Source organism: Vicugna pacos, chromosome 2 (assembly GCF_048564905.1).
Source record: "Vicugna pacos chromosome 2, VicPac4, whole genome shotgun sequence".
Lineage (NCBI taxonomy): Eukaryota > Metazoa > Chordata > Mammalia > Artiodactyla > Camelidae > Vicugna > Vicugna pacos.
The window spans coordinates 34,240,407-34,264,687 of record NC_132988.1 but is presented as its reverse complement, the minus strand read 5'-3'; the positions used below and the strand labels follow the sequence as shown (position 1 = coordinate 34,264,687).

General features: G+C 34.6%; 1 protein-coding gene and 1 long non-coding RNA gene across 3 annotated transcripts in view; one reads left to right on the top strand and one right to left on the bottom strand.

Annotated features, from left to right (window-relative positions):
• AFG2A (AFG2 AAA ATPase homolog A) overlaps positions 1–24,281 on the top strand; it is a 291,836-nt gene that overhangs the window by 229,801 nt on the left and 37,754 nt on the right. For both annotated transcript variants that reach the window (XM_031691715.2, XM_072938051.1), the window contains exon 15: positions 12,995–13,159. In XM_031691715.2, coding sequence (XP_031547575.1) covers positions 12,995–13,159 — 165 coding nt within the window. The remainder of the gene's footprint in view (positions 1–12,994; positions 13,160–24,281) is intronic.
• LOC140685793 (uncharacterized) lies at positions 16,633–20,505 on the bottom strand. The gene is made up of 2 exons (XR_012059243.1): positions 20,414–20,505; positions 16,633–16,831 (listed from the first exon to the last, which is right to left on the bottom strand). It is a non-coding gene; the product is annotated as an uncharacterized lncRNA (long non-coding RNA).

Genomic DNA, 24,281 nt, shown 5'->3' with positions numbered 1-24,281 from the left:
CCTACAGAATGGGAGACAATATTTGAAAATGATGCAATTGACAAGGGCTTAGTTTCCAGGATATACAAACAGCTCATACAACTCAATAATGAAACAAACAAACAAACAAACAAAACAACCCAATCAAGAAATGGGCAGAAGACCTGAATATACATTTTTCCAAAGAAGATGTAGATAGCCAACAGGCACATGAAAAGATGCCCAACATTGCTAATGGTTAGAGAAGTGAAAATCAAACAATGCAAAAAAAAAAAATTTCCAGAATTCAGCTGTGTTCATCTCTAAGCTGAATAATGTGGATCAACAACATGAAAAGATTTAATAAACACAGGCATGCTCTAGGACCTCCTCTCTTTAGTGATTCCTTTGTCAAATTCCTATTGAAGAGAGCAAGCATTTCTGTAACTTCCCTTTCTCTATTTCAAAAGGCTATGAATTGACCATTTCAGAGGCTATGATAAGATGCAGGGTGAGAAAGAGGCAAGTAGAGAATTGTTAAATAGCAGTCCTTTTTAAACGATGAGATTTAGAAATATAAATCAAGAATCTGTATTTTAAACTGACTTGTCTATCATTATTCTAATTTCATGGTTTTAGAACATTCATTCTTTCATTCATTCAGAGAACATTAATGTCTACCATGTGCCAAGTATTAGGATCCAAAGATAAGTAGCATTCCCTATATTCAAGGAACACAGTCAAGTACCAGGAATAATTATGCAGGAACAGTAACAATGATAATAGCATCTAAATTGAGGCATACACACCATGTGCCAAGCACTGTGCTGATATGTAAATTTTATCATGCAATTCATACAATCATCCTCTGAGTAGATACTGTTAAGGATTTTAAAGTACCAAGAGGTTTAAAATGATTTGTCTAAACACACAGCTAATAAATGTTGGAGCTAGAATTTTAACCCAGGTAGGCTGATTTTTTTTTGCCCTCACTTTTAACTTGTATGCCAAATTATAAGTTACACAGTACTCAGAAGAGTCACAGAAGGCTGTATAAAAAAAGAAGACTTTTAAGCTGAAACTTGAATAAGAGCTGGAGCTTGCCTGATCATTTAGAGCAGAGAGAGAAGTATATGTGAGGGCAAAGATGCAGAAAGCAGCATGGAGTTTGGCTAACTGTGAGTACTTAGATGCTCTTACAGCCACAGGATGAGAAAGGAAAAGTAGCTGCAGGTAAATTACACCAAAATTAGAAGCCTGAAATACTGTGCCTGAGTTTGACTTTTTCCCTTGAGGCACCATTAAATGATTAGAAAAGAGAAAATTACAATATTTGCAGTTAGAATGATTGCTTTGGCAGTGATGTAGATAGATGGAGAAGAAGGAGAGAATAAGACTGCAGGCAGAAAAACAACCAGAAAGGTAGTTAACGACATTCTAGACAAAAGATTATGTTGGCTTGGCTTCACCAGGTAAACATGTATTGAATGTCTTGAATGTGTTATTGCTGAGTTTACAGTGTTGAATAAAAGAATATAATACCTGCTATTACATACTGCCTGCAATCTGTTGGGAAATACAGACAGTAAACAAGCACACAAATATTCAATAAAGAAGATGAGGTAGAAGTAAAAGTTTCAAGAAAGATTTTAGAGGTAACATTAGCCATGCCTATTAATTGGTTGAATTTAGAGGGAGAGAAAGATGCCTAGAATAAGTCTAAGGTATCTTTGAAATAAATCAGAGCTACCTCTCCAGTTTCTAGAACTTTTCTCTCCATGAATCATGGCATACTGATATGTTTTCATTACAGTAAAATGTAGAGGCTCAGTGCTGCTTTTCTTTATAGAAGAAAGTGTTTGCTACACTCACATTCACACCCTTGTTGATCATTTTAAGTGAGTGGGGTCCAGTAGAATGTGATTTTTCAAAGTGTCTATTTCAATGCTTTGCTCTGAAGAAGTACTTCTATGCTAATTAAGTTAGATTTTGACATTGATAGAGTATGAAATTACAAGTGTTGAACTTCAGAATTTATAAAAAAGAAAAGATAGCTGTGTTACTGTGGAATAGGGTTGGATCAGTAAGAATCCCTAGTATGAAATACCAGAAATGCTTTTGAGTTCATTTTGTAAAGAGCAGAAGAAGACAAGATAGTAGTAGTAGTTTAATTAAGTAGTGTAATTACTAAAATAGTAATAACACATTTTTGGTAAAGACCATGTCATGTAAGTGGTGGGCATTGCCTTGGATACGCTAATAATGTGGAATTGGGTCTGAAAGTCCCATTTTAAGGTCATCTTATTAGATTCTTAGTCTAGGGTGCACATGCAGATTTCACTTGAACTCAGTGGAATTATTTACAGCACTGTGTGGGAATGTTTTCTCATCTTGTGTATTTTGAAGGGGATTCTTGTCAGAAGCACATGGGCCTCCTCTCTGATTAAAGAGCCACCATCATTTTCACATATGAGGAAACTGATGCTGTTAGAGGTATGGAGACTTGCCCAAGGTCTTGAATCAGTCCTCTTGAAAAGGCAGTTTGCCTTATGATTTTTTTTTAATAGAGTTCATGTAAGACTGCAGTGTCCATGACCTTGAGGTCTGAAGGGTTCAAAGTATTAGGAAGCCTGGGCTTGTTTCTTCATTGAGGGTTGTCATATAGTGATCTTAAAATAACAGAACATGCCATCATTCAGAATACATTCTTCCACCCTAATATTGCAGAACAGTATTTTTAAAGAAATTCTAGGAAGGGTGTTAACTCATTCAGGATTTTACAGGAAGGAAAGCTCTTTCCTACCTTTTTTTGAGCTAACTTTCACTGACAAAATCAGGCCAGAAAAAGCCTAGCTGGCTGTTGGCCCAGACAATGTTACAGTCACTGAAGTTTGCTCAACCTGCAGGGCCCCCGGGATAGCTACAACTGGGGCGGAGGGATGGAGGGGGAGGGCACAGATGCATGCTGAGTGCTGTTCCAGTGATTTAGATGACGTGTCTGCTCTGTATCCTTTACTGTGTTCTTTCAACTTTTAGAAAGGAAATTTTAAAATAGTCTACAGTTACTTTTCCCAGAAAGCTGAAAAGGATAACTTCAGCTTTAAAAAAATACCGAATCCATTCACAGCTATATCCCTAGCAACTAAAACAGAGCCTGGCACATAGTAGGTGTGTAATAATTGTTTTGATGAAAGAATGATTTAAATTTATTTTGTTATCAATGTTATACTTCAGATCAAGAAATTTTTTTTCCTTTATCCATTTATGCTGAGTATCATATTGTACTGGCAGGATAGTAAAGTAAAAAAGATCTGATTTAACATGCAGAAACCCCCTGCTTTCAGTTCAGTTTCTGCCATTTATTGTTTGATCTTGGGCCTCATATTCTTTTTCTTAATGTGTGTATAACAATCTCTATTTCATGGGATTTAGAGTAATATTAAATGAAATACACTATGTGAAAATTGCTTCATAGATTCTTAAGGGCTATATAAATATTAGTGCTACTCATCTTAGATAACATTTTCAATAATTTGAAAAACTATGTTTACTGGTATCATCCTAATTTTCTCAATCCTGTATGTATTTGTTTTACGTGGGAAGAAATGATCCCCATGATTGAAATGCAGTTTTGAATTCTATGATAAAGTATAGTTCAGGGAAGCTGATCATGCATCATTTCTACCTAATGAACTAACGTTAAATGTAGGGAGTAGTCCGAAAATAATTAAAGACTTCATTTTTAAACAAAGGCACTATTTAGTGTGTGTTTGTTGATTGACTATTTGCTTGCTGATTTATACGTGACTTAAGAATTAATAGATATTTGGTAAACATGTACCATGTTCTAGGTGTTGTGTGCAAAAAAAGTATACAGCAACAATTTCCAAAGTGGAAATGTCATATTAGCTTTTGAGATGTTTCATGGTTAGAATTTGAGACAGAATTCCTATATACTACTGCAGCTTTCTCTTGGAGATTTTTAATACCCATTAGTATAGGCTTCAGAAATTCCTACATTTAGAAACCTGTTCAATTTTTATTTCTACCCAGGACTTCTAAACTTAAACAAGAAAACCCTTTTTTCCATCTGGTAACATTTACCTGAGTATTTTATGAAACATTGATATGAGATGTGATGATACTGATTCCATGATTTTTAACAATCTATTTGAAACTCTAAACATAAATATAAGATAGTTTTTTTTTTAAAAAAGGAGAATTAACTATGGGATTGAAATGGTTGTGATACTTGTCATCCATATTCATGACCAAATCATAGAAATTGATCTGTTATAGCTTGCTAAGTAAGTATTCTTTCTCTTAGTGACCACTTATGTGACTTTTCCCAAACTGCATAGTTGAAAAGGATAATCTTTCCAAACAGAAAAGATCTGAAAACATCTATTTTTTTTAACATTTTTTATTGAGTTATAGTCATTTTACAATGTTGTGTCAAATTTCAGCATAGAGCACAGTTTTTCAGTTACACATGAACATACACATATTCATTGTCACATTTTTTTCTCTGTGAGCTACCATAAGATCTTGTATTTATTTCCCTGTGCTATACAGTATAATCTTGTTTATCTATTCTACATTTTGAAATCCCTGTCTGTCCCTTCCCACCCCCCGCCCCCTTGGCAACCACAAGTTTGTATTCTATGTCTGTGAGTCTGTTTCTGTCTTGTATTTATGCTTTGTTTTGCTTTGTTTTGTTTTTTTAGATTCCACATATAAGCAATCTCATATGATATTTTTCTTTCTCTTTCTGGCTTACTTCACTTAGAAGGACATTCTCCAGGAACATCCATGTTGCTGCAGATGGCGTTACGTTGTCACTTTTTATGGCTGAATACTATTCCATTGTATAAATATACCACCACAACTTCTTTATCCAGTCATCTGTTGATGGACATTTAGGCTGTTTCCATGTCTTGGCTATTGTAAATAGCGCTGCTATGAACATTGGGGTGCAGGTGTCATTTTGAAGTAGGGTTCCTTCTGGATATATGCCCAAGAGCGGGATTCCTGGGTCATGTGGTAAGTCTATTCCTAGTCTTTTGAGGAATCTCCATACTGTTTTCCACAGTGGCTGCACCAAACTGCATTCCCACCAGCAGTGTTTTCTCCACAGCCTCTCCAGCATTTGTCATTTGTGGACTTTTGAATGATGGCCATTCTGACTGGTGTGAGGTGATACCTCATTGTAGTTTTGATTTGCATTTCTCTAATAATTAGTGCTATTGAGCATTTTTCTCATGTGCCTATTTATCATTTGTGTTTCTTCCTTGGAGAATTGCTTGTTTTGGTCTTTGGCCCATTTTGGGATTGGGTTGTTTGTTTTTTTCTTATTAAGTTGTATGAGCTGCTTATATATTCTGGAGATCAAGCCTTTGTCTGTTTCATTTGCAAAAATGTTCTCCCATTCTGTAGGTTGTCTCTTTGTTTTACTTATGGTTTCCTTTGCTGTGCAGAAGCTTGTAAGTTTCATTAGGTCCCATTTGTTTATTCTTGCTTTTATTTCTATTGCTTGGGTAGATTGTCCTAGGAGAACATTTTTGAGATGTATGTCAGATAATATTTTGCCTATCTTTTCTTCTAGGAGGTTTATTGTGTCTTGTCTCATGTTTAAGTCTTTGATCCATTTTGAGGGGTTTTTTTGTGTATGGTGTAAGGGAGTGTTCTAGCTTTATTGATTTACATGCTGCTGTCCAGTTTTCCCAACACCATTTGCTGAAGAGACTGTCCTTATTCCATTGTATATTCTTGCCTCCTTTGTCGAAGATCAGTTGACCAAAAGTTTATGGGTTCATTTCTGGACTCTCGATTCTGTTCCATTGGTCTATATGTCTGTTTTTGTACCAATACTATGCTGTTTTGATTACTGTAGCTCTATAGTATTGTCTGAAGTCTGGGAGAGTTATTCCTCCAGCCTCTTTCTTTCTCTTCAGTAATGCTTTGGCAATTCTAAGTCTTTTGTGGTTCCATATAAATTTTATTATGATTTGTTCTAGTTCTGTGAAACATGTCCTGGGTAATTTTATAGGGATTGCATTAAATCCGTAGATTGCCTTGGGCAGTGTGACCATTTTAACAATATTGATTCTTCCAATCCAGGAGCATGGGATATCTTTCCTTTTTTTTTTTTTTTAAGTCTTCTTTAATTTCCTTCATCAATGGTTTATAGTTTTCTGTGTATAATTCTTTCACCTCCTTGGTTAAATTTATTCCTAGGTTATTTGATTACTTTGGGTGCTATTTTAAAGGGGATTGTTCCTTTACTTTCTTTTTCTGTTGATTCATTGTTAGTGTAAAGAAATGCAACTGATTTTTGAACATTAATCTTGTAACCTCCTACCTTGCTGAATTCTTTGATCAGCTCTAGTAGTTTTTGTGTGGACCTTTTAGGGTTTTCTATATGTGGTAACATGTCATCAGCATATAGTGACACTTTCACCTCTTCTTTTCCAATTTGGATCCCTTTTATTTCTCTCTCTTGCTTGATTGCTGTGGCTAGGACTTCCAAGACTATGTTGAATAGGAGTGGTGATAGTGGACAGCCTTGTCTTGTCCCAGATTTTAGTGGGAAGCTTTTGAATTTTTCACCATTGAGTACTATGCTGGCTGTATGAAAACATCTCTTAATGCCCTTAAATTTACTGATTTATAATACTAAGAACCTAACAAGTACAAGTTTAATCAACTTTATTTAGTTTAGTTATAATTTACATACAATATACTGCATCAATTTGAAGTGTACAATTCAAGTAATTTAAATATATATGTAAACCTGTGAAACTTCCTCTACAATCAAGGTGTAATAGAACATTTCAGTCAACCTAAAAGGTTCCTTTTGCTCCTTGGCAATCCATCTTTCCCTCTACCCCAGACTCCAAACAACCATTTGTCTGCTTTTTATAATTACAGATTAGACCAAATTTTTTAAGTATTTTGTATAAATGGAATTGTATAGTATGTACTTTTCAATGTCTGGTTTCTTTAGCTCAACACAAGTTTGAGACTTATGCATGTTATTGAGTATATCATTAGTTCTTTTTTAATTGCCAAGTGATACTCTATTATATGTAAATACGTATTTTGTCTATCCATTCATGAATTGGTAAACATTTGGATTATTTACAGTTTGGAGCTATTTTGAATAAAGCTGCCATGAACATCTATGTATAAGTCTGCATGGATTATGTTTTTGTTTCTCTTAGATAATACCTAGGAGTAGAATAACTGGATTGTTGTAGTGGAGAATGTTAAACGTTTTAAGAAACTGTCAGTCTCTTAACCACTCAACCACTTTGGAAAACTGATTGTACTATTTTATGTTCCCATTAACAGTGTATAAGTTCTAGTTACTCTATAATCCTTGTTCAGTCTTTGTTATTGTTGGTGTCTTTAATTTTAGTCATTCTTATGAGAATGTAATGATACCTCTTTTCTTTTTTGTTTTTTGTGGGGGATTTTGGAGGGGCTGGGGGCAATTAGGTTGGTTTGTTTGCTTATATGAAGGTACTGAGGATTGAATCCAGGGCCTCATGCATACTAGGCATGTGCTCTACCACTGAGCTATCCCCTCCTCCCCTATAATGACACTTCACTGTGGTTTAAATTTGCATTGATCTGATGGCCAATGATGTTGAGCATCTTTTTACTCAACATTTACTTACTTGGCAACTTTATAGTTTCCTTTGTCTGGATCTGTTCAGATCTTTTGCACGTTTTCTTCTGGGTTGTTTATTTTCTTACCATTGAATTTTAGGGGGTCTTTATGTGTTTGGATACAAGTTCTTTGTCAGATATACCTGCCCATTGTGAGTATTTTATCCCAGTCTGTGGCTTGCTTTTTTTCTTAAAGTTTTTAGGAGAGAAAAATCGTTTAATTTTTAAAAGACAGGCTTATCAGTTTTTTTCTCTTATACTCCCTCTAGAAGTTTGTTGTTTGAACTCTTACATTGAGATTTATGATCCATCTTAAGTTGATTTTTGAGAATGGGGTGAGGGAAGGGTCAATGTTCATTTTTAAAATATGATATTCCATTGTTGAAGCATCATTTCTTAAAATACTTTACTTTCCTCATTGAATACCTTAAAAATAAAAATCAATAAGGACTCTTTATTCTGTTTTTTAAATCTGTATTTCTATCTTCTAGACTTATCACAGTCTTATTTCTTTAACATTATAAATTTTCAGGCCAAGTAGTTTAAGTCCTTCAACTTTGTTCCTTTTTTGACTTGCTTTCATAATTCTCAGTCACTTGCATTTCTATATACATTTTATAATCAGTTTGTCATATTTTTTTAAAGTCTTTGTGGAATTTTGATTGGAATTGCATTGAGACTGTAGATAAATTTGGAAAGAATGAATATCTTAATAATATTGAATCTTCCAATGAATGTGGTTAATCTCTGTATAGATCTTTAATTTCTCTCAACAGTGCTCTGTAGTTTTTAATGAAGCATTCTTTTGTTAATTTTATTCCTTTGTTTTTTATGTATTTTCATAAAGTAGATTTTTTAACTTCATTTTTCTGTTTAGATTGCTGCTGAATATATAAAAATACAATTTTTCTAATATTAAACCTGTCTCCTGTAATCTTGCTGCTGTTTTGTAGATTCCTTAGGAGTTTTACATAAGCAATCATGTCATCTGCAAATGAGGATAGTTTTACTTTTTACTCTTGCAGGTTCTATACTTCCTTCCTCCAAATCCCCCCTGCCCTGGTTTATTACTAAGGCTAGTACCTCTGTTACAATGTTTGGTAGAAGTGGTGAGTTTTTACCTTGTTCTTGATCTTAGGTTAGAAAGCATTCAAAATTTTGAGATTAATTATTATGTTACCTATAGGTTTTTGTAGGTATTGAAGAAGTTTCCTTTCATTTCTAGTTTGTTGAGAGATTTTTTTAATCATGACTAGATCTTAACTTTTGTCATATGCTTTTTCTGCACATATTTAAATGATGGAACAGATTTTCTCCTTTAATTCTGTTGCTATGGTTAAATTATACTTATTGGATTTGGAGTGTTAAACTAACCTTTCATTCCTGGGACAATTCTTACTTGATTGTGATGATTTATCCATTTTATATATTGTTAGATTCTACTTGCTAATATTTTCAAAGAATTTTTAGATGTGTGCTTATGAGGGTGTCACTAATCTGTAGTTGTCATTTTTTGTAATACCTTTGTCAGGTTTTAGAATTAGTATTACGCTGGCCTTATGAAACAAGTTGAGAAGTGTTTCCTCCTCTATATCCTAATGGTTATATAATTTTGATGTGATTTCTTCTTTGGTAAATTTCAGAAGAGAAACCATCTGGGCTTGAATTTTTCTTGATGGGAAGGTTGGTCATAATGATTCAGTTTTTCAATCTGTTCAGTTGCAGTTTTTAAAAATATAGGGCTATCGTGATTTTCTGTTTATGCTATGTCCATTTTATAACTGGCTTTTTCAAGGCATTTGTTTCTTTTTTATTGTCATAAAGTTGTTTATAATATTCTCTTATTATCCTTTTGCTATCTTTAGGATCTGTAGTGATAGCCCCTTTTGATTTCTGATGTTGGTGATTTGTTCTTTTATTCTTGTTTCGTCTAGCTAGAATTTAATCAATTCTTAAAAATCTGTAGAGAACCTCCCTTGACTTTGTTGATTTTCTCCATTATTTGTTTCCTATTTCATTGATTTATGCTCTCAAGTTCATTATTTCCTTCCTTGTACTTACTGTTTTTTTTTAATTGAAGTAGAGTTGATTTATAATATTGTGTTAGTTTCAGGTATACAGCAAAGTGATTCAGTTTTATATATATGTGTGTATATACATTTATACATATATATTCATTTTCAGATTCTTTTCCATTATAGGTTATTACAACATATTCAATATAATTCCCTGTGCTATAAGTCAGTCCTTGTTATTTATCTGTTTTATATGTAGTAGTGTGTATCTGTTAATCTCAAACTCCTAAGTATCCCTCCCCCCTCCCCTTTGATAACCATTAGTCTTCTATGTCTGTGAGTCTATTTCTATTTTGTAAATAAGGCCATTTGTATCATTTTTTAGATTCCACATAGAAGTGATACCGTGTATTATTTGTCTTTCTCTCTCTGATTTACTTCTCTTAGTGTGATAATCTCTAGGTCCACCTATGTTGCTGCAAGCAGCTGTATTTCCTTCCTTTTATGGCTAAGTAATATTCCATTGTATCTGTGTATACCACATCTTTATTCATTCATCTGCTGATGGACACTTAGGTTACTTTCATTCCTTGTACATACTCTTGAAACTTAGGTCTTTGATTTTAGACTTCTTTCCTGCTATAAGCATTTAAAGTTATAAATTTGTCACTAAGCACTTTTAACAATATTCCACAAATCTTCATATGTTAGAAAAATATTCTAACTTCCTTTGCGATTTCTTCTTTGACCTATGACTTATTTAGAAGTATGTTATTTAACTTCCATATGTTTGGGGTTTTCATGTATGTCTTATTTTTATTTGTGTCTAGCTCCCTCTTATAGTCAGAGCTCCACTTTGTGTGATTTCAGTACTTATGAATTTGCTGAGTTTTGTTTTATGGCTTATCATATGGGTGAATATACCAAGTGCACTTAAAAAGAATATGTATTGCACAGCTGTTGGATTTAGTGGTCTATAAATAAATAGCAATTAGGTCAAGATGATTGATAGTCTTATTGGATCCTCTCTACTGGTGTGTTTTCTAGTTCTCTTAGTTGCTATAAGAGGAATGTTAAAAAATCCTATTATAATTGTAGAGTTATATGTTTATCTCTTTTAGTCCTGGCAATATTTGCTTTATATTTTGAGTTTCCATTATGAGTAACATACATGGCAAGAAATATGAAGGTTCTGAGGCTTTACCCTATTTGAAAGGTAACTAGTTAGCCTGCCACAATTTCATGGAAGCTGGTGAAAGGCATGAGACTCTTGAGTCAGAGACAGAGGACAGTTTATTACTCACAGAATATTATCATTTTTTGGTGCCAGTTTCCTAAGAACTAATTCCCGCAGAGCAACCATATGAGGTTTCAGTATTTGTATTTTCTATAGTGTCTTATGTATAGTCCCAGCTACATTTTCAGGATTTTTGTTTGTTTGTTTGTTTCAGGTTTTATAATTAAAGGTGTTCATGCCTAAGTTCTTGTCTTCCTTACTTTTCTGTATTTACTTCTATCACACCTTCTTTCTGGATACTTCATATTCATAAGTACACATAGGGAAATGTGCTATTTTTCACTATTTATAAGTGTGTATCTCTTAAGTATTCAAGAAGTGCTACTTCTGATTATGCCAGCAAGTAGAGTAATTTTGGGGAGAGGGAAGGAGTCTACATTTTTTGGAATTTCATTTTCAGTACTTTATTTCTTCCTAGAAATTCAGTTTTCCATTTCATGTCATTTCCTTTCAACCAGGAGAACTTCCTTTAGCATTTTCTGTAGTGTAGATCTGCTGGAAACAGATTTCCTTAGTTTTCTTTTATCTGAAAGTGACCTTATTTTTCCTTGATTATTGAAGAGTATTTTCTCTGGGAATAGAATTCTGGAATGATATTTTTATTCTTTCAGCACTTGAAAGATGTTGTTCTTCTGGTTTTTGCACTCTGTTGTTTTGATTAAAAGTCATTGGTGATTCAAATCATTGTTCCCTGTATTCACTCTGGCAGCTTTTAAGATTTTCTTTATCTTTGGTTTTCAGCAGTTTGCTACAATGTGTTCTTATGTGGTTTTCTTTATATTTATTTTGTTGGAAATTTACTGAGCTTCTTGATTTTGTGACTTAATTTTTTTTTTAACTAATTTGGGAGCATTTTTGGCTTTTTTTTTCTGATATTTTTTCTACTCCATCTTCTCTTTTCTTTCCTTCTTGGACTCTAATTACACGTATGTTAGACGTTTTGATTTTGTCCCAAAAGAGTGATCTTTTTGTGTATATTTCACCATTTCACCTTCCCACTTAAAACCTTCCACTGGCTTCTCACTGCAATTAGAATATAATCCAGACTCTTTACCATATTGTTTAAGGCCTCATAACCGCCCTATGAGTATCTCTCTAACGTCATTTCCTACCTTTTCTCACTTTATTGGGTTATTTTCTTTCCCTAGATCATACCAGTCATTGTTGCCTTTGCACCTGATGTTCCCTGTACTTTGAATGCTCTTCCCGTAGATCTTTGTATGGTGACTCCTTTGGATAACTGCATAAGCTACCTCCTTGGAGAGGCTTTCTCTCATCATCCCAACTAAAAGCTGCCCCATTCCCTCAAAACACACACACACACACACACACACACACACATTTTAGACCTATATCTCTTTTAATAGGTTTATTGAGATATAATTCACATACCCTAAAATTCATCCACTTAAATTATACAATTCAGAGATTATTAGTATACTTACATACATTGGTAACTGTCACTACAGTTTTATACATATCCATCTTATTCATGCTGGCTCATAGCACCAGGTACAATATCTGGTATATAATACATACTTAATAATTTTTTCTCAAGAGATGACTTCATTAGCTCTAAGATAATTTAGGCATTAACCTCCAGTAAAATTTTAGGGAAATTCATTTGACTATCATCAGCTCTAGAAGTATTCTTTAATCAGAGCTGTGCCTATTTTGAGGGCTCTCGAAACAGCTTAACCATATTTTAAGAATAACCCCATGAAAAGTCTTTTAATGTCTTTTTAATAAGATGAATACAAGTCATATACACATTTCCTTAAAAGAGAATAGTCATCTTTTACTGACCTGACAGTTGCTGGGGAGCAAAAAAAGCCTTTAAGAAATACTGCTTTTCTGTTTTCAAAAGTACTCTAACATTGTTTGTTTGAATCTCTGAAACAGATTATGGAATCTCTAGTACTGGTTTTATTTACTAATTATGGGTAATAGTTTTTCATGAGATTCTGGACATCCTCTTTCCTTGGGTATCTTCCATGTGGAATGTCAGTTCTGAGCTTAGTTCATCTGTGTTGCTCCATCTTCTTTATAGGCTTTGCTGCGGCCTGGAAGAATTGATAGAATCATCTATGTGCCTTTACCAGATGCAGCAACAAGAAGGGAAATATTTAACCTGCAGTTTCACTCTATGCCAATCAGCAATGATGTTGATCTGAATGAACTCATCCTCCAAACAGATACATATTCAGGAGCAGAGGTAAGATAGCTCCCCTCAAAATACCTTGGTGTGAGGAAAGCAGTGGCTTGGGGTCCACCAAAAGGACTGCTTGATGCCAATTGTTTTAAAATAACTATATGTTCAGAAATCTTAAAACAGAAAATGTACTACATGACAGGTAGTCACAAAATTAAATTGCATTTTACCTGGCCTCTATTATATTTCGATTGTTTTTACTTGGCCCTTATTATTTCTCAAAATGTAGTCTCTAGAGAAGTAGCATAATATAGTGGAGAGGACACTGGATTTAGAAGTTAAAAATTCTACTGATGGGCTTCATGCCCAGCTTCCAACCAGTTACACACTTCTCTGAACTTGGATTTCTTCACCTATCAAATGGAAATGATATACAACTTCCTGTACTGTTTTATCGTAAAGATCATAAAAATGAGATTAGGATGTCATGAAAGCTCTGTACAATACAAAGGACTTGGCAAAGAGCTTGTATTATTGTCATCTTTTATCATTTTGAAAAATAATCTCAGTCTACAAAGATTCTCTCATAAAAACCTTAATTGGACAGCCAGTCTGCCCTTAATAGTAAAAATATACTCTCAACAAGTACAGCAAGACCTCTGTGAAAATGTGAAAGTTGTAAGTATGGCAAATGAACATTTTTTTCTCTCCTCAGCAACTGTTCACTTAGGCTGTTTTTATTTACGAAATTTTATTTTAAAATAATTGTGCATCTTTTCTACCTGCAGTTTTAAAGAAAAGTTCAGACTATATTCCTCCACATAAAAATGCCTTCTGAATACCACTGATACGATTTGTGCTGGGAAATTAATACTTTTTGAAGTACAAAGTTGTAGATTCTTTTCATCTGAATTATTCAGCAGACTGGGACTCCACAATCTGATTTTCTTGCTATTTTTATCTGTCTTCTGTAAAATCCAAACCAATTAATATACATAACAGATCATTTGTGGTACTTAGAGAGTCCTGTAGGTAAATTTACATGTGGAATTGGATTTAGTACATCGTGCAGTCACAGCTAATAACAACCACCAAAATAAATTCCAAATCCACTCCTTGTTTTTTTAAGCTGTGAGCAATATATATTTGATATTCCTCTTTCAGTTTTTAAATTCCACTAGAGGGGGAAAAGCCATGCAGAAAGTAGCTTGAAAAACAGTTGAAGTGCATTCACCTTTAAAATAATCTTTATTATTTCAGAGTATCTCTTTGGCATAACTATCCATTAAGTTAAAATGAACATGTAGTTCCTACTAACTGACTGCTCCAGCATTTCTAGAATTTAGTTTTTGATGTGAGACCAAGGGCTGGCATCCTGTATATGATATGTCAGTTTACAGGAAACAGCTAGGAGAAGAAACCATAAATCTTTCACTTGAGTTGAGTGAAGTGAATGAGCAGTTAGCTAGGTATAAATATGCCCTCCTCACTTTGAAGTAATTCATGGTAGTAACACAGAAGTGCAAAACAAAAATCAAAGCCAATGAGGTCCTGTCTGGCTGAAAGGAAAAAACTCATTTGGTGCCAGGAATTATTGTAGCAACTTGCTAGTTCTTACGTAGTACATGCCTTATTCAGTCTGAAATATAAGCATATTCATTTCAGATTAATTTTTATATCAGAGCTTCTAAAAATAGTCACTGGAAAAGTAGCAGAAAATTCTGTCCCTCAGTTTACATTTTTGTGTCCCATGATGCTTGGGAGAGGGAAGGGTATCCTCCTGTGATCCGAATTATAATCAGAATATTTTATTACAACTTCATGGACATTTATTCCAGAGCTATGTCATAGTAGCTCTAGGATTTTCAGTTTGGATAAAGCAGATTTGTTCCACATATTTTGTTCTATGTGACGGTTTGGTCTGAATATTTAGGTAATTCACATAGGTCCCCTATTGTTTGAAGAGAACTATTCTCTCTTTTAAAGTCTTAAAATTAATAAATAGGAAATTTAAGACAGATTAAACTTAGCTTCACATGAAGTATAAGATCTCTCTCATCTTTTTTTCCTCTTTCTATCAGAATGAAAATGGTGCTGCAATGTTTGAAAGCCAAAATTAGTTTTGAAATGTTTTTAAATAGTAAAATAGATTCAAAGCTAGAACCTCAGTCTCCTGACTCCTCAGGCTCAGTTCTGTACCACTAATGTAACCAATTTATTTCCTTCTGCAGCAAGGCCATATCCTTCAGCACAGAAGCTTCTCCACAGTACATCCCTAGCAAACACTTAATACACTGGAGAAAGGGAAAAAAGATTTTTTACCTATATTTCGGAAAAATAGACTTCCTATTCTCATTAGTCAGAGAGGAATCCTCTTGTAGCCGTGCTCCCTGCTATGGTCACAGCCACTTTCTCAGAGCTGGAGTGTCTCTGTGGCCATTCTGTGGTATAAAAATGAAACTACGGACTCAGTTAATTGTCTTCACAGGACAGTAGTATATTCAGTGTTATATGAGATTAATTTAGTTTGGCTGTACACTGTTAGCTATGTGGACAAGCATTTGGCAAGGTGAGCTGGAGATGAGGAAATTGCTGACACTCTGTTTTTCGGAAACAAACTGTTTATTTTAGCTGTAGTGAGTATTTTATTTTTATTTTTAATTAAAAAGTTGAAGAGAATGATTGGGATGGAGATAATTACTGGCACTCATTAAAAGACTGGGCTGGAGGCATTACTTTTAAAAAATTTTTCTTTTCACCTGGTGCTTTATTTTCCCTAGTCAACATTGTTCCATAAAAGCTTACACAGGCCCAGTGTTTGAAGTAGCTCGTTATACACTGAGTTACTCCATTTTCTCTCCCTAGAGAGGGTATACAGAGAATTGAAGCATTTTTTGCTAACTCTCAGGAGAGTCCCTGGAGGAAGTTTGTCGCCAGCTGAACGGGGAATGTGGTCACTAGGGAGCAGCCTCTAAGGAGAGGCTGCAGCAGGCGGCATCCCTCAGCCGTCTCTGCGGCCCGCTGCTCCCCTGTGGCCAGTACCTCATTGTCTTTGGCTTCTTGGCTGTAGCTCCCAGTCAATGGAAAAACATGTTGCCATTTAAAAGTGGTTGGGAATTCAGTTCAGGAGGAAATAAGAAGTCTTTTTTGGTTATAGCTATTGTTTTCTTTTGCTTTGACTTTTGTTTTTTCAGTTATTTGTAGCAGATTCCACTCCATTTATTTATCTTATATCAAACTATCCTAGTTACTTTAGGAAAACTTTTATCTTACCCACTGACAGGAAATCAGCAATCACAAATGTATGTACATGAAAGTCATGACTGAACCCATTCCCTGTGCGCTATGTGCTTGAGAACAGAGACATGAATAAGATACATAACTTCCTCTCTGTATAGGAATATGCTGTCATAGGCTGACAATGTCTGTAAAATTTGGGTTGAATGTTTATTTGCATTTGGATGTTATCCACCTTTCACTAAGTAAAACTGATGAAATATCTAAGAGCCAGGTACACACTATACATTTACAAATAATATGGGCGGTCATAACATTTATTTCATTTATCAAGATTTGTGAATTCAACTTTCAAGAGAGGCAATAAAGTAGAAGAAAAGAATTTTTAATGTTGCAGTTGAGTAGGCTTTTAATTGAATTGTAGCTCTTTTCTTTCAGGATTGTTTCAGGCAAGTTATTTAACTTCTTTGAACCTCAGTCTCCTCATTTGTAAGATATCTGTGTGACAGAATTTTGTTTTGAGGGTTAAATGAGATGATAAATATGAAGGCACCAAGAAACAAGGCCAGACACATAAAGAGTGCTTCATAAGTGTTATTTCCCTTCATTGTTTCCTCCTTTTATCAGTTCAATCTTTGTATTTACCACAACGGTATTGGATGATGTTACTACAAGATGGAGTACGTTTTGCATCGTCTCAATAACCAGATAATTTATCTGGAGCTAGATAATTGAGTTTGCTTCTTACCCTTTTCTTCAAAATGTAAAAGTCTTCTTAATATGGTGATTTTTAGGGTAATCATGAATCTAGCTCTAGAAAAAAAAATCTTTCTACAGCAATTTGTTAGCGTTAAATACATTTCGCGTTAATTTTTCAAAAAGCTTTAGCTGCATCTAAATTTCGTCTGTTTGTCTCTGTTTCACTAAAGTGATGTGTCTTGCCCTGAATCCCCTTTTGTAGTCTATGCCCTCCTGGGTCTAATAATCGTTCAAGGTCTTCGTGCCAGCTTGACATAAAGAAATCACCTACCAGTGTGCCTCATTAATTCAAGAAGGTTTCTTTTCACTGTGCTTGAGCTATTATAGCTAATAAAGAGGAAGACGTAAGTTACTTTTCTGTCTTGCTGATTAATAGTCCTTCTGACATCCTCTCTCGTCGCTCCCACACAGTGAAAACAGAAGGAGCAGTTACAACCACGTAGGCTATCTCTGCTCTTCCTACGTGAAGCCTCTTGTGACTGTTTTCCCTAAACTAAAAATCAGGATCAATATATTAGAATCCAGTATAGATTGACTCTTTATATGATCAGTCTAACAACATATCTGAGATAAGACCAAAGATCCAAAGCGGGACAGCACACCTTTTGGCCAGGTCTCAGGCTCTCTGTGTCGAGAGAGCAGCTAGCAGCAGTGTTCCTGTCTCTAGGTGAAGCAGGGCACACAGTACTTAGCAGCCTCCTGTAGACATGCCTGCAACCTCCTTGTCCCACCTGATCAGAAACTGCCCTTCGAAAACAGGGTGTTATAACCAGCTGGTCTGCTGTTCTTACTGGAGATCTTTGTTCTCTCTCTACTCTTTCTTGTGCATTTATCCTTAAAATTCTATACCTATACCCCAGAATTTCAAAGTATTCTTTGCTTACCCAGCCTACTGAAATCATTGCTTTGTCATGAAACCATCATGACAACCCCATCCAGAAGTGGCTTCTCCTTTTGAACTCCTTTATACTGAATTCTGTTTCAGTTGTTTAGCTCTTAGGATATTTCTCCTTGTAGTTATTTTAACATGAGCAACCAGCCACCTCATGTTTCCTGAAACAAACTATAAAATTCTTTATGACAGAAATCAGGTTTTGTACTTCTTAGAAGTCTAGCAGAGCAAAACAGTTTGTCCACAGAATCAGTGGACATTAATGTTGGATGAATGATAGATTTATGTGTTGATTCCGAGTCATTCTATGAACAAAAAATGTCAGTTTTAACATTCACTAAAGTGACAATAGTTTTAAACTTTTTTGTATGTGTTATCTATGTGAGTGCCTAGCTATGGGAACAGTGCTGTAGCAAAAGGACTAGACAAGCAAAAACAATTGATTTGTCTGAAGTCCACAGCAAATAAGTGACAAACTCAGGACTCAGAAACCAAATCTTTCAGCTCCTCCTGAATGACTGACTCTTCATGCCTCTTGAGTCAACAGAAGAGTCTTTAAAACTTTTATAGTTCCTTTTGACATCTCTGAATCTTTGATAAAGGCTTGCTTACTCTTGTGGACACTGACTTAGCAAACTAAACAGCAAATATGAAACATCTTTACATTTTTTATATGTACTTTTCAATATGTAGTTATTGTCTTTAGCTACCTTGATGTCATTTTCACAAAAATGTAAGCCACCTGAAGTTAGGAACTGGTTTTCTTTATTCATTTGCTGTATTTCTCAGGTATTGTGAATAAGACTTTCAGTTTAGAGGGAAAGACACATTAAAAACCAAGTTCTCTATAGTGTATTTATGTGGCATGATATAATGATGTGCAGAGTACTATAGGAGAAAGAAGAGGAAGTGTAACTCATATTAACTGGGACTGAAGGAGGGGACAGTTGAGATGCGTCTTACTAGGTGAATAGGAGTTCCCCGAGTAGAGCAGGGCGGGGAAGGGAGCATCCCTGGCATACAGAAAGGCAGGCGCATGAAAGGACTTAGTGTGCTCCAGGTTCGGCTAAAGGTTGAAATATGGCTAGAAAGAGTCTGTGAGTGGAAGTGGTATGTGATCAAGCAGGGAAAGTAGGTGTGAAGGGCCTTGGACATCATCTGAACTTGTTTTTTGCCTTTAAGCAGTGGAGAACCATTAAAGAACTTAATAAGAAATGTTGTGGTCAGATTTGTGTTATTGAAAGATTGGTGGCATTGGTGTCCAAAGCCACCGCTAGCTAGGCTGTGGAGCACCTTTATGTGAATTAGGAAAAGGTGAAAGATGTCTTACTTGGTGACAGATTTCTACCAGGGCAAAACGCTTGTGAAGCAAAACGAGAACTTTCGTGAAAGTTCCTGTTTCATTAAGTCCTTATTCACCCCTTCAGCTTGGGATCCTTGTATGTACACAGCCTTCCCATTTGTACAGGGCTGACACATTTTTGGCTTGTCCACCTTTAAACATCCCTCAGTCAGTGCCTGCTACCACAGTACCTTGTATAAAGCTGATATGTATGCATCAGATAAGCAAATTTAGATTTTAATACCAAATAAACAACTTCCTGTGACTTTAAGATTTGCCTCGTGAGCTCTTGGACAAAAATGTTTTGTGAATGGGATTAATGGGGATTATTAAAGATGTCTTTTATACAACATCAGCACATTAAACCTGCCATGAGATGCACTACCTAATATGAATGGCTAAAATGGTGAAAATCAGGTGAATTATGTCTTCTGAACCAAATTATCACTTGTAACTGAATATAAGCCCTGACGGCAAGTACGTTATCTCTGCAGCTCTGTTACATGGCTAAAATGTGGCCACCTTGTAAATGAATCATGATAAAATCCTTCAGCGCAAAAGTCCGAATACACTAAAAGCAGATATTTAGACTGTAACTTTTAAGCAAGCTCGCCACCCCACTCCTTCCCCCTTATCGTTTGATAAAAGCCAAGACCTAGACTTCAGTCCCTTCTTGACCATTTACTACAGTATTAGTTTGAACAAATTAGTTACCGTATCTAGAGCTCAGTTCTCATATTTTAATAAGGGAGTGGGAATATAGTTTTTATGATCCTTACTGGTGCTAAAAATCTGTGTGATTATATTCCTGTCATAGATTAGATTTATTATACAAGGAATCTCCTAGGGGTTGGACCTCCAGGGATATATAACTTGGTTATGTTTTCCTTACAGTGCTTCCAGAGACCTGGCATCTTGGGATCATGGTCAGTGTCTCAGTCCTTGCTACTGTTGCCTAGAGATCCTAATCATGTCATCAGAGGAATGGGAACCTTGAAAGACTGACAGTTCATAGAATTTGGGTTTTAATAAAATTCTCCTTAGCAAACTTTAACAGTTTCTCACTGAATGGAAATGAAAGTTTTACCTGCTCAGAGATTCCCATCCCAGGGATTTTTCTTCTTGATACCTTTGGTTTTCCTGCTTTTCAGCTTCCTTAGGAACAGCTAGTCAAGTTCAATGTCTATGATTCCGGAAGTGTTAGGATAAAAAGTCATAAAACAGAAATATGCATCAGCCCACTTTTTTTCTAAACTCTTTGTTAGGAAAGTAAGTTATAATGTATAAAGTTACAGAGAAATGTAAACATGCTCTAAATTTCCAAACTTGAACTTCTCCTTAAATTGGCAATAAAAAGAACCTTAATTCAGCTTACCTGAAGGCTATTTTATATAGGATGTTTACACCAAAGCAAATCATCCTCCAGAACACCTTGTGCTGCCATTCCTGTAGTACTGACTCCTTGCCAGATGTTTAAAACTGCTGTCAGATTACAAGAAGCATTAGTCAGAAAGGAAATGGATGTTGAATGAAAGGCTGGCTGGCAGCAAACTTAGTATAGCATGTTATAACCGAAAGTATTAAGTACTGAGGCCCCTTTATAAAGGGAAGCAATATATCAAGGCAACAAGTTCATCAATACCTACCTGATAATCTAGTCCCCAAGCCTGGTGTCCAGGCTAAATGTGTATCTGTGAAAAATTACTCAAGCAAGTAGTAATGCTGATTTGAGCATTTTAACCTTCCACTTTGTTTCTCTTCTTCCAAATTCTTAGTCTTTCTATTGACTCATGCAGATTCTCCAGAATGGTTTTTTGCACAAACATTTCATCTGTGCTTCTTCGTCATCAAAAGAATGATCAAACTGGGGGGATTCTACCAACCTGAGAGGCTTGTGATTTTAAAAAGACGTGTAAAGCACGCTATTAATTCTGTATAGATACTAGTAGAGCTGGATATTAATGTTTGGTTATTTGAGGTGAAGTTAGGCTAATTTCTAATAATAGTCTTAATTGATCTATATATGAAAAGTATGCCACTGATACAAGTGAAAACTGTTTCTTCTTTTAAGAACAGTTTGTAAGGTCTCCACTTAGTAGATCTTTTGTCTAGAATAGAGGAGATGATTCACATAAGTGCATATGTATACTTGTCCTAGTACACATAGCAAGTGGTCAATAAATCATTTTTGTTGTGTTTTTATAAGTCAGCCAATCCAATTTAATTGATCTCTAATATAAAAATTTTACATTTTGCTTAATTTTTCTATATTTTTTGTCTTAGATTTTAGGAATACTCATGAGTGTTTCATGTGTAGGTCATGTTTTTAGTTTTGATGATGTATTCTTTCAATTCAAACTATATTTCATAGTTACATGCAGTATTGATTTCAGCTGTTTATAAACATCTGCAATCTCTGTTTCTTTTTAAAGATGTATACTTTTCTTTTGTTACTTTCAGGTGTGTAAAGCTCATGTTTCTTTACAAACTATCTCCATAATACCCATATTTTAGTATATTTATTAAGGTAATTTCTAGTTCCTTGTGTACAGCTTAATTTTTTTAATATAAGTTTTTTTTAATTAAAAAGAAAAAAATAGTGAACTTAGCATTTCTAGTAGAATGATTAGTTAGGAAATAAGCATAGCTAATTACTGTGCCCTTTCATTGTAGGTTGGGATTGAACTCAGGTGTTCAGGTAAGACCCAGAAATCTAACACTAAGGGCAGAAGCACCACATGATTGTCATTCAGTGCTTGATGGTGACGTAGGAATGCTCTCATTTGTCATCCCCAGATGACAGTAATTCTGAGTTCTCAAAGGTTTCACTGTATTAAAATGTTACTAAAAGTCTATAAAATTCATTGTTTAGAGTTGCGAGGCAGTCATTAAATTATTCTTAAATATAATCTCTACTATATTTTAGATATTTAAAAATCGAATCTTAACCTCTAGTATATTTTAGATATTTAAAAACAGAATCTAACCTTGCCTTAGACTTCAAAGGAAAGTCAAAAGAATTAATATTTGCAGGGCTGTCTTTTGTTTATGTTTTTAACCTTGAAGTATTATTTCTGGTATGCTTTAATAATAGCTAGCTCCATTTTTACTATTAAAATCTGGAAAATGGGTTTTGCTTTTATATTTGTAGGAAAGTTCCCTTCTTCATTTAGAAGCCAAAAAAAAAAAAATAGATATATTACATATGCCACTTTTATCATTGTGGAAGTTCCAAATCATAAATTAGCCCTTTTCTCTTTTTCTTCAGAATTAAAGAAAAATTACTTAAACTCTTTGGCATTTGGACAAAACCTTCTTTCAGTGGTAGCAAAAGTAGCCCCTTGGCATATTTTTATTCACTTCAAATGAATCCTTAAGGAGTGACTTTATATTTAAAAGCAAGAATTGTATTTAGTTTGCCTAGTATTAACTTCTTGCCAGAATTCTTAAAAATATTAAAGGTCAAACACACTGAACAATAGTAGTCCCAGCATTTTTTTTTCTTTCTTTGTATCATAAAGCTGGGTCAGAACTGGAGATTAGGAAGGAGATGAATCCAAAAGTTGTCAATTCAGTGCTCGCTTCGGCAGCGCATATACAAAAGTTGTCAATTCAAAGTGAACCTTTTTTTTATACAACTGAATTGGTCATAATGGGCATGAAATATGTATACATGCACAGCTTTACAAATCCTGTCTGCCATTTCATTTATGGCTTCCTTACAGTTTAATAAAAGACATTTATGCTATGCGATTAATATTGTATACCTGCTATGTACAACACATCAAAAACCTTTTGCTGTGTCTGTTTTTTTTTTTAATCCTATAGGGATAGTTTCATGAATAAATTATACCCTCATTGCTTTTAAATTAGATTTTTAAAAATAATTCTTTACAAAAATTCAGAACATTTATTATGTAGAACAAATTACATTAATATTTTCATTTACTTTGTACTTGTATATAAAACTAGAAATCAAACATTGAATTTTAGGGACATAATTCAAGTAAGTATAAAACTTGGTTGATATTATACATTATAAATTATGTAAAAATTGAAACACATTAGAGCCCAGCTTTAACATAATCTGGCTTATTATAAAATCTGGTTTAATGTAGGCATGACTTGGATCCTAACCCAAGTGGTTTATTGCAATTAGTACCCCAAAACCTCATTATAATAATTTTTTATAATGATATTTTATAGGATAAAATAGCATATAGCTATGTTCTGTGCTATTTTGAATTTTCATTTTTGCCTGCTCCACTAGTGAAACATCCTGAGGACCTCCAAGGGGTCTGAACATAACTTTTACGGGTGTTTAAAGAATCACTTGACTTGCTGCCTGAACCATCTACATCTAGAAACTTTGTTTAAATATAGCTTAATATAGCTTATGCCTTACAAGCTCACCACCTGTGAAAACTGTATGTTTTCTACAGTAGATTATACTTTTGATGATCAATTCACATTTATAGTCATATAACAGTCAAAATATAGAATAAAATGAAAGAGAATATTGCTCCCATTTTATGTGCTTCACAGAGAAAGCCACAGGCTGAGTAAAAAAAAGAGAGAGATCTTAGTGCCTAATAAGTTTGAAGTTTTCTTTCTTCTTTTTCCTAATAGTAATTGCTTATAATTTTTTAAAGAGTCTGCTGTGGCTGAATTCTGTCCCTGTGAAATTCATATGTTGAGACCCTAGACCCCATCATGACTGTATTTGGAGATAGAGCCTGTAAGGAAAAGAGGTAACCAGGGTTAAGGGAAGTGATATGGGTGATTTCAGCCTGAATTGTCTTTGAGAATTGGATGAGTATAGGCAAAACATTTACTGTAAGTTGTCTTTTGAGAATTCAGAATATCCTTATCCCTGGAAGCAATGTTTCTCTGTTGGGTAGTTTCCAAGCTAGTCCCCTGAAGTGTATTACACCCTAGTGTATGGTAACCTAACA